Here is a 14,683-nt window from a genome sequence, read left to right as displayed (position 1 = left end):
CAAGGCTAGCTCATCCGCTGAACTGCCTCCTGGGTGCAATGAGCCACAAGGAGGGCGCAAGCCGCAGATTTACCTGAATCCTCAGGTCAAACTGCCACTCTGCTACTCTAACCCAAGCACACGTTACTCATGGAGGAGGAAGAGCATGAATTTTGGGGACGAGACACACAGTTGTGAGTTCAAATCCCAGTTGTCGCTTTGAATATGATCTTGGAATATTACTCAATTTTTTTGAGCCTCAATTTCCTCATTTATGAAATGGGAATAAAACCATATTTTACAGAATTGTGAGGACAGAAGGAAATAAATTAGGTAAAGTACCTGGCCTGGGCCTGGCACAAAGTAGGTGCGCAATACCCGTTAGTTTCTTTCCTCTTCTGCCCTGGAAGAAATGACAGGGAAACTTACTAAGTGAGACTTGCCCAAACCAAATTTATTTCTTGAAGCAAAGGACAGAAGCACTAGACAAGTGACTTCAAGGCCTCTTTGAACCCCCAGCTCCTTGTTTTCCGGCTATAACTTCCTAATAAAACCTTCAGTGTTTGCAGTTCCACCAGCCCCTTCTTTCTGCTTTAGTTTCCCTACAATCATTTTTCACAGTAGATAGATCTACTCGTAGCTACCACTTGCGCTAAGCATCCTAAGCATGGAGGAGGAAATAATAAAGGGAGCTAAGGGCCTTTGGTGGAGAACGAAGGGGAGATGGACTGCAGCATGTTGGCCCACAGGCTGCACAACCATGCAGCTGCTGTGCTGGGAGCCACCCAGAGTTTGAAGGATGAAGGCAGGCTCACACGCACAGAACCGAAGGCACAAACACAGGGCCCTTCCCAAGACACAGCATGCCTCTCCTCCGTCCTTCTCTACTTCTGCACATCCTGCCAAGAAGGACCAAATACATAAAGTAGTCACACCTTCCCATATGCTGTTCCTTCTGCCTCTCTCTGCTCTTTCTTTTAGGCTCGATCTGGGTGTTACATCCTCTTAAGTCCATAGGAAGAATGAACTTGGCTTTGCTCTGGGATATCCTAACACTCTTTTGTTTAAAAACATATCTTTAGAATAGAGCTTATCATATATATTCTAGTGGTTGAAATCTGTCCTTTCCACAATACTGTGAGCTCTTCAAGGGCAGAGCCTGTGTCCCACAAGTCACTGTATTGCAGTCATTCAGCAGAGGCTGTAGCACAGAATAGGCACAGGTAAGTGTCTGGATACACAATGGAAGATTAGCAGTTGGCAAATATCATTAATAGATCAGAACTGGGGGAAGGTTTTTTGTTCTGTTTTAAATGAAGGTTGTTTCTATTCTTGTTTATGGAAAAGCTCCTCCCTGGGAAATCCATTGTTTGAAGAATACCCTAGGTCTCCTCAAAGATCCCCCTGGCACCCTCAATTCAGCAGTTCCCAGACCCAGCCACATGTCAGAGTTATTTGGGGACAATTCAACAATAGATACTTGGGATCCAGACCTGGAGATCGATTCTGTAAGTCTGGGATAGGGTCCAGCAAAGCACAGGGGATCTGATGATTATTAGGTTGGGGCAAGGGAGAGGTGGAATCAAGCAATCACAGCTGTCTCTCCTACTGAGAATTACTTCCTCACATGCTATCAGAGAATGTATTGAAGCACATCACGTTCTCTTTCCTGCTTAAAACCTTTCATTGATTCCTCACCACCTACAGGATAAAGCCTAAACCTCTTGGTGTGGTTTTCAAGAACCCTGCTAGCCCCTTCAGCCAGATCTCTCCCAACTCTCCAAATGAGTGGTGCTCGCCCTGGGTCTTTGTACAAGTTCCTTCCTTTGTTTAGACTCCTTTCTCCCACCTTGTCCTCTGGAGAACTTCTACACAACCTTGAAGACTCAGCTCTGAGAAGCATTCTCTGACCCATCTTCCTCTAGGTTATGTCTTGGGCAACCCCGACACCAAACATCTACAATACTCAGAGCTACCACTTGTGTTAAGCATTGTTGGACCCTAACATTAACCGTGTAAGACTGGATTGTCTTTTCTTTTTTTTTTTCTTTTGAGAAGGAGTCTCGCTCTGTCGCCCAGGCTGGAGTGCAGTGGCGCGATCTCGGCTCACTGCAAGCTCCACCTCCCAGGTTCACGCCATTCTCCTGCCTCAGCCTCCCGAGTAGCTGGGACTATAGGTGTCCGCCACCATGACAGGCTAATTTTTTTGTATTTTTAGTAGAGACAGGGTTTCACCGTGTCAGCCAGGATGGTCTCGATCTTCTGACCTTGTGATCCGCCCGCCTCGGCCTCCCAAAGTGCTGGGATTACAGGCATGAGCCACCGCGCCCAGCCTGGATTGTCATTTTATACATGAGAAAACAAACCAAGAGGCTGAAACACTTCCAAAGGCCACTTAATAGGGTCCAGGATTTGAACCTTTATTCAGAGGAAGCCGATGCTGTACCTCCTTCTAGCATTACTGCAATTACTATACACACGTTCTCTAGACTATGAGCCCCTTGTGGGAAGGGACTATGTCTGATTCACTTCTGCATGCGCAGCTAGCCTAGGCCTGGCACAGAGCTGGGATCGGTTAGTGTCTGCACAATAAATGCCATGTGAAATAAAACTGGGCATCACAGCATGCGAATGGCTGGCCTAAATGAATAACTGCCAGCCTGGCCCAGTTGTGGGGGCAGATAAGAACAAAGTGGTAGAATCCTTACTTATTATAATTTTTAACAGCCATGTATTGAGTATATAAGGACCACACACAATATATATCCCCCAAGTAAATTAAAACATAGACCCTGCTCTAAAAAATTCTAGATGAAGTAAGTAAAGGTGTTAGGATCATCTATCTGATATCAGAAATTAAAAATTTAAAACTCAGCTGGGTGTAGTGGCATGCACATGTAGTCCCAGCTATTTGGGAGGCTTAAGGAGAATATCACTTGAGTCCAGGAGTTTGAGGATAGCCTGGGCAACATAGCAAGATCCTATCTCTAAATTAAAAAAAAAAAATTAAAATCCTAAGTGGGTAAGTCTTCATTTTCAAAGGTCTTTTGACATTTTTATATAGTGAGTCTCTACTGGCTTACAAAGAAGAACCAGAGGTGGCAAGGATTCCCTCAGTATCATTTCCTCCTACTGACAATGGAAGTAGTGCAGGCTGGGCAGGCAGTGATTCTAAGGGGGAGGTCCCCAAAGATAGGAACTATCTTATCCATCTGTGCACCCCAAATAAAGGTCCTGGCACAGAGGTTGTTTTGATATCTGCTGAGTGAATTAAACATAATGAGATGGTTTTATTAAAGATACTGACTAATCATCTGCTCCAACTTCTTGAGGGAGCAGTGGAAGAATCGGATCCCTAGAGTCCCTTTAAACTAGACTGGGCAAAGTCCCAGAGGACGATGTGGGGGGAACAAGAGGTGGGGAAGGGTAGGATGAGCTCACCTCTCCTCACCAACTGCTGGTTTACATCCTAGCAAGTCTCCTGGAGGCTTATTGAGTGTACGCTGGATTACAAACTCAGTGGTCCAAGAGAGATGAAAGACAGCTAGCAGAGCTAATAGGCCAGAACACTCAGGCTTTGTATGGCCACCTGGCACAGCTCCTGCCTCCTCTCTTAGGTGAGGCACTTCTATGTACTAGCTGCTACATAGGTTGCTTCTCTTGTGAAGTATTAAGAGAAGGAGATGGGGTTTCCCTCTCTCCCCCAGGATGGGGTGCAGTGATGTGCACTTGAAGTCCTGGGTAACTTAACTCCTGGGTTCAAGCAATCCTCCTGCCTCAGCATCCCAACTAGCTGAGACTATAGGTGTGAACCCATGCCCAGCTAAGTTTTGATTTTATTTTTTTATAGAACCAGAGATCTCACTATGTCACCAATGCTGGTCTCAAACTTCTGGCCTCAAGAGATCCTCCTGCCTCAGCCTCCCAAAGTGCCGGAATTATAGGCACGAGCCACCAAAGCCTCTTGTGAAGTTCTTGATGGGGTCAGAGAGAAGCAACTTGCAGAGTCACAAAGCTAGCAGGCTAAGCTGGGAATTCAATCCAAGTCTCTAAACACTATTCTCCACTGCCTCCTACAATTGCTTTTTCAGTTGTTCTTTGCTTTTTGTTTTTTGTTTGTTTGTTTGTTTTCCTTTGCTAATAAGGTAGTAATTGTTTCAGCCTTCTTGTGCTATAAACGAGGATTTGGGTTGTTAGGAAACAGATCAATGTGGTTTAGTGGCCTGAAACAATTGAAAGTTAAGCCGTTTGGGATCCCAGTTAAACTCAAGGTCCTGCTTTAAATGTGTACAGGTTATGCCAATGAGTGAAGGGGCCTGGAAAGAACCGGAAGAGGCCTAAGGAGCATATGCTGTCTAAAAGGGCCAAATGCTACTCAGAGACTACTGCCTTGTGGAAAAGTGGACCCAGCATCACCATATCTTTAGTTTAAAAAAGAGCCCCAAATCCAAATGTGTGGGAAACCTTTTGATCTTTAAAATATTGGCTCAAATGAAAATAAAAACAGAAATAAAACAATATGTGAGCTGGGGCATTACAACAAGCCTGTGGACTGGAAGTGGTCTTATTTGCCACCTTTGGATTCAGTTTGGTATATGACACTGAGTTTCATCTTCCTTATCCACTCTGTATATGTAAGACAGGGTTATGAGTGGCAATGGGAGCCAGAGTTCCTCACCAAAGACACGCTTGTAGGCAGAGCAATGACTGAACCCTACCCTTACACTAGGTGCTTTGCACCAGGGCACAAAAGCCTGCTTCCAGACCCCACCCCCGGTCAAAGTGGGGCATAACTAGAACCAAATTTACCAGTTTGTTTCCCTTCTTTGGGGCTACAGTTTAAAAAAAAAATGCCTTGTTGAAAATCCCCCAAAGTACCTAAGAGTCCTTTTCTATTCTTTTCTTTTCTTTTGTCTGACACCTACAGTTGGAGTCATTTGGGCAAATGTTTAGTTGCTCTGAGTTTCTGTTTCTTCATCTGAAAAATGGAGTAATAATATTTATATCCTCCAGTTTGTTGAGCAGTATTTGTTAACCACCAGGCACAGGGGTACAATGGTGACTGACATGGCTCCTCAACTCGCAGAGTTCACAAATAAAAACAAATAATCACATCAATGGTCAATTCATCATATTTGTGCTAAACGCTGCAGAGAAATACAGGGTAGGTGGGAAGATTAGAATAAGGTATGTAAAGTGCCTGGCACAAATAAATGAATCAGCAGGTCAAGCAGTGGAGTAGGTAAGAACATGGTAGGAACCTAGATGTCAAAGAAATTGATGAAACCTAGAGCTCTTGGCAAAGTTGTGTCCTCAATAAAAACTGAATGGTTGAGCCATCATCCAAGCTTTTTGGCATCTCTATGTGGCAGAGACCCTAAAGTATTCTATGGTCTGCTGAATGGGATGAAAAGACAACAGCTTTCCGGCTCTCCCTTCTCCCACTCTCCCTTTTTGGATAACAGCACTCCCACGGGGGTCCCAGCGTAGGCTAGTGGGGGAAGCACCCTCGGGGTTGGAAGCTGGACCCAGTAGGGGTTGGGGGTCCAACCTGGGGAGTCTCCTACGGAAGCAGTGTCAGCCTAGGATAGGAGATGGGGATGGGGATGAAGGTGGAGCTTCTGACACTCAATAAGTGGTGACATTTTCATTAATTAAAAACCTTATTGTGATCTGAGACACAAAGGAAATCAGCATGAAAACTGGGTTACAATAAGCACGGGTTCTGGACTGATTCATTTTCTCTCATTCACCTAGTTATTTTTACTCTGTGTTACCAAGGCCCTGGGCGAGGCGTAGAAGATCAGAGAAAGATGGCATAGCCTGTGCCCCTGTGGAGTTCCCAGTCCAGGGCAGGCAACAGACATATCAACAGAATGTTTCATCACAGAAGGGGAGTGTTACCAGAGGGACGCACAGAGGGCTGTGGGCACAGAGAGGGCACCTGACGCAACTGGGGAGGTCAGGGGAGGCTTTGTGGGAAGGTACCCCAAACGGCAACCCCACTCACATGCACAATTCCAGAGATTCTACTAGAAGGCTGTCAAGAGCCATGCCTTCTGGCTGCACCAGCCTCCCAGAGTCCCCTGCTGCCCGATGCAGTGTCTGCAGAGCCAAACGCATCTTCCGCCACGCCTCATCCTCATCCGGCGCCGCATCCGACCCTCCAAGACTCCTGCAGGAGCCTGCCTTCCTGGGCAGGCTCAGCCAAAAGACCAACTCAAAACTCTTTCGTCAGAGCAAGCTTAGGGAGAGCCACCCAGCCCCGAGTGCCACAACCCTCCCAGAGCAACCGTGGCCCATGTCACCCCCGCCTCTCAGTGAACATTGGCAGGATACCTCCCATTATCTCCTTTGCTCAAAAGAAAGTGACCTTCTTCCAGGTGGCAAGCTGGAAGCTTTGGGGAATCCTCCTACTCTCAGCAGGATTCTCCAAACCCGGGATCTCAAGGTCGGGGTGGGCTGCCTTGCGGGGCAGGGGAGGGAAGAAAGGGCAGGTTCTGCTGGGTTTCCACCTCAATGCAGAAACCCCACCAAAAACTCTTCCGGGCAGCCTGGCTGTCTGCTCCAACTGCTCTGCTGGGTATGGCGAGGAGGCGCCAGGAGACACAGCTGCTGAGGGGGCCGCGGCTGCAGGCGCTGCAGGGGACGGAGTGGAGCCGCTCCCGGGGGCAGAGGGAAGAGGCTGCAGCCGTCCAGTCCCAGAGCCCCGCGATGGCCTGTGGCTGAGGGAGCAGGTGGGCCCGGGGGAGGTGGCGGGCCGAGCGCGGAGCTGCGGCCTCGGGATCACAGCCCAGTCCCAGTCCCAGTGTGGGTGTACGGCCAGAACGCCCGGAGGCGGCGGGGAGAGGGGAGCAGCTTCAGCCTAGCCGCAGGGGCGCGGACCGAGCCTCGGCTTTGGGGAGAGGGGTCCAGCCTCCATTCCCGCCCCGGGGGAGAAAGCTTCGGCGCCGGACCCGGGGGAAGGCTGCTGCCCCAGCCGCGGCAGGATGGCCCATCCCCAACCCCGCCCCACTCCCGCTCCCGCTCGGGGAAGGTGAAAGCGCCCGAGCCGCCGAAGTCTCCTCGCTCGCTCCTACCTGCGGGCCGGGAACCAGATTGGGTTCGTCATCCTCCCTGGGGCCGTCGTGGTCGGGCTCCGCCGGCGCCTCCGGGGGGCCTGCACCCGCTCCCGCCTCCAGGCTTGGCGGCGGCGGGGGCTCGGGCGCCTGGGGCTTCTGCGGCCCCGCGGCCCGAGCCCGCTCGCGCCTGCCCGCACCGCCGCTCGGCCTGCTCCGCCTCCGAGTCATGCCGCCGCTCGCGCCGCTCCCTCGCTCCACACGCCGCGCCGCCGCCGCCGCCGCTACCGCTCCCCTCACAGGACAACAGCCAATATGGCGGCGCCCGGTTCCCCCCTCCGCCTGCTGCCAACAGGTCAGAGGGCACGCGGAGTCCGCGCCGCCGCACTAGCTCCCGAGGCAGCCTGCGCCATTTTGAATAAGGTCACCACCCGGAGTTCCGTGGGAGAAAAACTTGGTGGGGAGACGCCCTTCCCCCCTACGCGGGACGGGAAGGATGCAACCTGCTGGAGGAACGCGTGTAACGCGGTGGTAATCGCGCTACACCACCCTAGCACTTAATAATTGCCTGTTAAATGGATGAGTGAATTAATTTCTATAATGTTACAATATTTTCACACCCATCGTCAGACTTCTTCCGACAGCACAGCGAGGCAGGTACGGATCATTCCCATTTTGCAGCTGAGAAATGTTGAGGCAACAGAAAGGCCTGCAAAGGTTGCTGTACATCATTTTGTTGGAACTCCTGGGCTCGTGGACGGCCTGAGTTGAAAGGGACGAAGGTCTTTATTTGCAACATATGGTCTACTGGGAGTCCAGCGTTCTGTGCTTGGGACAGTGGGACTCAGACCCGACTCCTTGTTCCCGAGTCTGATGGGGAAGGTAGACACGTAGGTACATAGTTACAACCGGTGTGATAACGATGAGACGACTAGGTGTTTCCAAAAAAATAGTATGTGCAGGAGAGGATTTTGGAGTGGTACACAAAGGAGAATTTTTAAAACTTAATAATTATGTATTTACTTGTTAAAAATGGAATTTTCCCCCTTTTCTTTTTATGAATATACTGTATAATACATGCACATGGCACAGATTAAAAAAAAAAGTTTTGAGTGAAGTCTGTCTCATGCCTGGGCTATGTACTCTGAAATTGTGGTTATATGCAGAGTTGCTATCGGTATCAACAGGGGCAGAATCCTGACACTGGCTTCCTAACCCATGGGGCAAGGGCTATTTTGAAAGGAAGAGCTACATGGAAGGCCCTGGAGCTTTCCTTAACTACCAAGAAAATAAATAAAAAATAGTACCTTATCTCACCCAGGGATTAATGCCACTATCAAAGATTTGAAAGACGCAGGGTGAGTCCCATCGCATCACCATTACCTCTTCAGTTTGGCCAGAATAGAAGAGAGACGGCCTTGAAGAACAACAGAGCATTATGATAAACTTACTTATTCTGGTAAGAACCCCAACTGCAGGCACTCTTCCAGATGTGGTCCTTCTTGGGACAGATCAGCACAGTTGTTGTTCTCTAATAGGCAACAAGAGGTCTGGTCAATGGTTATTCTTCTGTATCAAACACCAGAAGTCCCTTGCATTGATCTGGCAGGAGCAGCAGTAAACCCTCACTGTCTTGCTTCAGGGTATGTCACGCTCTGGACCCAGCCACTTAGTTTACAGGGACTTTTTTTTTTTTTTTTTTTTTTTTAATGACAGAGTCTCACTCTATCTCCTAGGCTGGAGTGCAGTGGAGCAATTTCAGCTCACTGCAACCTCAGCCTCCTGGGTTCAAGGGATTCTCATGCCTCAGCCTCCAGATTAGCTGGGATTAGAGGCACGTGCTACCACTCCCCCTAATTTTTTTGTATTTTTAGTAGAGACGGGGTTTTGCGGTATTGCCCAGGCTGGTCTCGGATTCTTGACCTCAGGTGATGTACCTACCTCGGCCTCCCAAAGTGCTAGGATTACAGGTGGAGCCACTGCACCCTGCCAGTTTACAGGGATTTTTTTACTAAATCTCCATTCTAATGGATATCAGGCTAATCTACCGAGGCACTGATGACATCATCTTGATGGACCATAACAGATATCCTGGATGGTTTGGTAAGGCATGATGTGTGTGCCAGAGGATGCATAATAAATCTCACAAATATATAGGGGCGTCTCAGTAAGCCATCTAGGAGTCTGGGATATGTTGAGCTATTTCGCACAAAGTGAAGGAAAAGCTGCTGTAGATCACACTCCCTACCAAGGAAGAGGTGCAATACTTGGGCTGGGGCTTCTTTAGACTTGGTAGGTAACACAGATGTATTTCGATACATTATTATTATTATTATTATTATTATTTTTTTTTTTTGAGATGGAATCTCTGCCGCCCAGGCTGGAGTGCAGTGGCGGGATCTCCGCTCACTGCAACCTCTGCCTCCTGGGTTCGAGTGATTCTCCTGCTGGCCTCCGGAGTAGCTGGGATTACAGGCACGCACCACCATGCTCAGCTAATTTTTGTATTTTTAGTAGAGACGGGGTTTCACCATGTTGGTCAGGCTTGTCTCGAACTCCTGACCTCCTGATCCTCCTGCCACAGCCTCCCAAAGTGCTGGGATTACAGGCGTGAGCCACCGTGCCCGGCCTGTATTTAGGTACGTTATTTTGACCAGTTACTGGGTCACTTGAAAGCTGCCAACTTTAAGGCAGGATCATACAAAAAGAGAAACTTTTCTTACTGGACCAGGCTGCAGAGTAAATAGTTCTGGGTTTGGTCTTAATACTCAAGCATTGGATTTTGGAGCAAAGTTATGCTTTCCTTCAGCAAATAGTTATACTCCATTTTAGAAGTAGCTCCTGGCTTGCTTCAGGGGTCTGGTGAAATTGGATGCCTGATCCTGGCATACCAGGTGACCACGTGACCTGAACTGAGTGTTATCTGATCTACTCAGCCATAAAATCAGGGGTGCTCAACAACACCCTGTCATCAAGAGGAAGTGACATGTGTGGGTTGGGTCCATGCAAGTCCTAAAGCACAAGTAGGTTGCCAGAGCAAGTTACTTACATTCCTCTCCTGCCACCCTCTTCTTCATTCCATCCCTCAAGCTGGATCAGTGGTTTCATGAACGGTTTAATGATGAGTTGACTAAGGAAGAAAAATCCAAAGTCCAGTTTGCAGATGGCTCTGCATGGTGTGCTGGCTCCAGCCAGAAGCAAATTGCTAGAGTGTTCTAGTCTTCCTCAGATAGGGCCCAAAGGCATAGAAAAGGGAAATCCATGCAAAGACCCTGAAATAAAGACACATCAATTCCTGGCCATTGGATCATGATTTACTCTGTTGTTGAGGGACTTGGGGAAAAAAAAAAGACTGCAGGCTTAGTGACAGGAAGTTCTGAGGATGACAGATGTGGAAAGATTGCCCAGAATGGCTTCAGAACATAAGGCTATTTGTGTCCCAGATGAACGTTCATCAAAAGAACCTCTTAAAAGCCCGATGGGCAGTATGGCCCCTTCTGTGGCTGTCAGACTGTCTCTTCCCAGCTATTTAAGGACTTATTCAATGGCTCCATGAGAAAACTGGCTCAGCATTTTGGACTGTCTCCTCCCCGAGGCTAGCTGACCAATCTACTCTCAGTGCTGAGTCCTATTTGCAGGAACCAGCCAGAGCCCCTGTGTGGAACCTTACTCTGAGGGGCACACTCAGCTCTCTTCTAGCAGGGTGATTACTTTGGACTATGTATTAGGACTAGTTAGCTGCTGTAGCAAACCAACCTCACATAGCAAGAGTTTTAACACCTTAGATCTCGTCTTCCTTGTGTCGCAGTCCAATGCCTGTTGAAGGGGACTTTGCAGTCACTCAGGGATCCAGTCTCCTTGGATCTTGTGGCTCTGCCTTCACCTCGGGTGAAGTCCTCTTCATCCATCCAGAGGATGGGAAAGGCAATAGACTGAGGGTTGTATGGGACATTTCTATGAGCTGTACTCAGAAATGAATATACATCACTTTTACTCACACGCCATTGGGGAGAATTCCACTGTATGGTTTCCCCAGAGGATAATCCTTCCCTCCTACTTCTTCCTCTCTCCCCAGGCAGCACTGATCTGCCTTCTGTTTCTACAGAATATTTTGCATTTTCATACAGTATGTATTCTGCTTTGCCAGGCATCTTTCCTGCAGCACAATTATTTTGATTCATCCATATTGTAGCGTGTTTAGATAGCTCATTCCTTTATACTGCAGAATAGTATTCCATTGTACGGAAGTATCACATTTTGTATCCATTCAGTGCTGATGAGCAGTCATGACAAACATTTCTCATGCATTAAATTAGCTTATTATGCTGCTCTGAGAACTGGAAGAAAATATATTTAAAGCCCAGTACAGGCTGGGCGCAGTGGCTTATGCCTGTACCTCCAACACTGTGGGAGGACCACTTAAAGCCAGGAGTTTGAGACTAGCCTGGGCAACAAAGCAAGACCCTGTCTCTCCAAAAAGAAAGAAAGGAAAAAAAAGCTGACATGGTGGTATGTGCCTGTAGTCCCAGCTACTTAGGAGGCTGAGCTGGGAGGCTTGCTTGAGCCCAGGAATTCAAAGCTGTAGTGAGCTGTGATCACTGCCACTGCAGTCCAGTCTGGGTGATAAAGCAAGACCCTGTATCTGTAAGAAGTAAATAAAGGCTGGGTGCAGTGGCTCACGCCTGTACTCTCAGCACTTTGGGAAGCCAAGCTAGAAGGATCACTTGAGGCCAGGAGTTTGAGATCAGCCCAATCAACATAGTGAGACCCTCCATCTCTACAAAAAATTAAAAAGTTAGCTGGGCATGATGGCACTCACCTGTAGTCCTAGCTACTAGGGAGGCTGAGGCATGAGGATCCCTTGAGCCCAAGAGTTCGAGGCTCTAGTGAGGTAAGAAGATGCTACTGCACTCTAGCCTGAGTGACAAAGCAAGACGCCTTAAAAAAATAAAAATCTCTTAAAAAAATAAAAATAATGAAAATAAAATATATTTAAAACAAGTATACAATGCACAATATAGTGAAATTATATCACGTGTAACTGTTTAAACATATATTTTTTACATGTTAACATGTGAGAGCAGGATTGGCTTCCTGGATACATAACCTGTGCCAACACATAGGGCTCCACACTCAGAAGGGCTATGTGCCTGGCTTGATGCTCTGCTGTCACTTTCTTGAAATTCTTTATTATTTATTTACTTATTTATTTTTGGAGACAGAGTCTCACTCTGTTGCCAAGGCTGGAGTGCAGTGGCGCGATCTCGGCTCACTGCAAGCTCCACCTCCCGGGTTCACGCCATTCTCCTGCCTCAGCCTCCCGAGTAGCTGGGACTACAGGCGCCCGCCACCACGCCTGGCTAATTTTTTGTATTTTTAGTAGAGACGGGGTTTCACCGTGTTAGCCAGAATGGTCTCGATCTCCTGACCTCGTGATCCGCCCGCCTCGGCCTCCCAAAGTGTTGGGATTACAGGCGTGAGCCACCGTGCCCAGCCTTGAAATTCTTAATGTTTGAACAAGGGGCCCACATTTTCATTTTGCACTGGGCACTATAATTTATGTTGCAGGACACAGGACGAGCTACATAAATTGTATAGTTTTTAACTGCTTTTAGGGGACATACACGTAAAAGTTTTTAACTGCTTTTAGGGGACATACAAGTAAAAGTTTTTTTTTTTTTTGAGACGGAGTCTTGCTCTGTCCCCCAGGCTAGAGTGCAGTGGCACAATCTCGGCTCACTGCAACCTCCACCTCCCGGGTTCAAGTGAGTCTCCTGCCTCAGCCTCCCAAGTAGCTGGGATTGCAAGTGCGTGCCACCACGCCTGGCTAATTTTTGTATGTTTAGTAGAGACAGAGTTTCACCATGTTGGCCAGGCTGGTCTTGAACTCCTGACCTCAAGTGATCCACCCACCTTTGTGGGCGGTAAGCCACCCAGGTGCCAAGGCAAGAGACCAAGGGTACGAGCTGTTCCAGTATAATAAAATATATAAAACAATAAGAGTTATACTGGATCTAGATCATAGACATGATTATATATGAATATCATTAATGATTAGTTTGTAGCAATTACTGTATATTCCAGTATTATAATAATCCTTGCTGTACAATCATAACCTAGGAAAAACCTTCAGCTCCATACCGAGATAGGAGCTGAAGGGATATAGTGAGAAGTGACCAGAAGACAAGAGTGGGAGACTTCTGTTATGCCTGGACAGGGCCACCAGAGGGCTCCTTGGTCTAGCCGTAATGCCAGCGTCTGGGAAGACGCCCATTGCCAAGCGGACTGTGGTCTAGCGGTAGCGTCAGTGCCAAGGAAAAACACCCGCTACTTAGCAGACCGGGAAAGGGAGTCTCCCTTTCCCTGGGGGAGTTTAGAGAAGACTCTACTCCTCCACCTCTTGTGGAGGGCCTGACATCAGTCAGGCCTGCCCGCAGTTATCCAGAGGCCTAACCGTCTCCCTGTGATGCTGTGCTTCAGTGGTCATGCTCCTAGTCCGCCTTCATGTTCCACCCTGTACACCTGGCTCTGCCTTTTAGATAGCGGTAGCAAAATTAGTGAAAGTACTAAAAGTCTCTGATATGCAGAAATAATGGCTTAAGCTGTCCTCTCTCTCTCCCCCCGCCTCGGCTGCCAAACAGGGAGGGGGCCCCTGTCCAGTGGACATGTGACTCACGTGACCTTATCAATCATTGGAGATGACTCACACTCTTTACCCTGCCCTTTTTGCTTTGTATCCAATAAATAACAGCGCAGCCAGGCATTCGGGGCCACTACTGGTCTCTGCGTCTTGGTGGTAGTGGTCCCCCGGGCCCAGCTGTCTTTTCTTTTATCTCTTTGTCTTGTGTCTTTATTTCTACAATCTCTCGTCTCCGCACACGGGGAGAAAAACCCACTGACCCTGTGGGGCTGGACCCTACACACTTTGGCCTCCCAAAGTACTGGGATTACAGGTATGAACCACCACGCCACTGCAAGTAAAAGTTTTGAAAGCCACTAAGTGCTTGGGCTTTTGGAACCCCAAATCCAGGATGGTTTGCAAGGCCTCCTCCTTTCCACCCTGTGACTTAGTCTCCCCTTCCAAGGCAACAGGCATGGAATCCCTAGTTGCTCGCGTGGAGAGAAAGGAAGGGGAAATTGCAAGGGCAATGTGAACTAGATTACCCTCTCAGCATTGTTTCCCGTCGGCACAGGTAATGTTCGGTGCTGATGAGCCTCACAGGTGTGTGCTTCAGCCAGCCCCAGGGAAGTCACTGAGCACCATCTGTCCAATCCCCCTCATCCCAGAGGAAAGCAGATCCAAGCCCCTTCCTCTCCTTGAGTTCTGCAGTTGGACCTCAGCCAGACAGAGGGATTTCTTAGCACTTTTTGAGGGAGGAAACAAACTCTGATCCCCTCTTCCTCAGTCCTCCTCCTTCTAACCTTGAGAATGGGCTTGCACCTTTGGGCAAAAGGAGTTTAGAGGAGAGGAAATGTGGTTGCAGAGGGTGAGAGATGGGGTCAGTGTGAGGGATCTTGAATCCCAGGGTGAGATTGGACCTTCCTCTAGGGTGACGGCGCTGGGGCACAGAGGAAGAAGGAAATAGGGAAATCCAGGTGAGGCCCTCTGGGGAGGTGAATCATGCTGGACTTTGCCTTGATCTTTT

At 48.4% G+C, this 14,683-nt stretch overlaps 1 protein-coding gene across 8 annotated transcripts in view; it reads right to left on the bottom strand.

Moving 5' to 3' along the window:
• FAM193B (family with sequence similarity 193 member B) overlaps window positions 1-8,146 on the bottom strand; it is a 35,269-nt gene extending 27,123 nt beyond the window's left edge. For 3 of the 8 annotated variants that reach the window (XM_024246998.3, XM_024247000.3, XM_024246999.3), the window contains exon 1: window positions 7,059-8,146. In XM_024246998.3, coding sequence (XP_024102766.2) covers window positions 7,059-7,268 — 210 coding nt within the window. In that variant the 5' untranslated portion in view covers window positions 7,269-8,146. Of the gene's footprint in view, window positions 1-321; window positions 7,019-7,058 lie in introns of those variants that run through there. The other 5 variants (XM_054556282.2, XM_063724415.1, XM_024247006.3 and 2 more) reach the window with 5 other exon arrangements.
• Between the last annotated feature and the right edge of the window lie 6,537 nt (window positions 8,147-14,683).

The sequence above is a fragment of the Pongo abelii genome, chromosome 4, assembly GCF_028885655.2.
Source record: "Pongo abelii isolate AG06213 chromosome 4, NHGRI_mPonAbe1-v2.0_pri, whole genome shotgun sequence".
In the NCBI taxonomy this organism is placed as follows: Eukaryota; Metazoa; Chordata; class Mammalia; order Primates; family Hominidae; genus Pongo; species Pongo abelii.
This window is presented reverse-complemented; position numbering and strand designations above follow the sequence as displayed.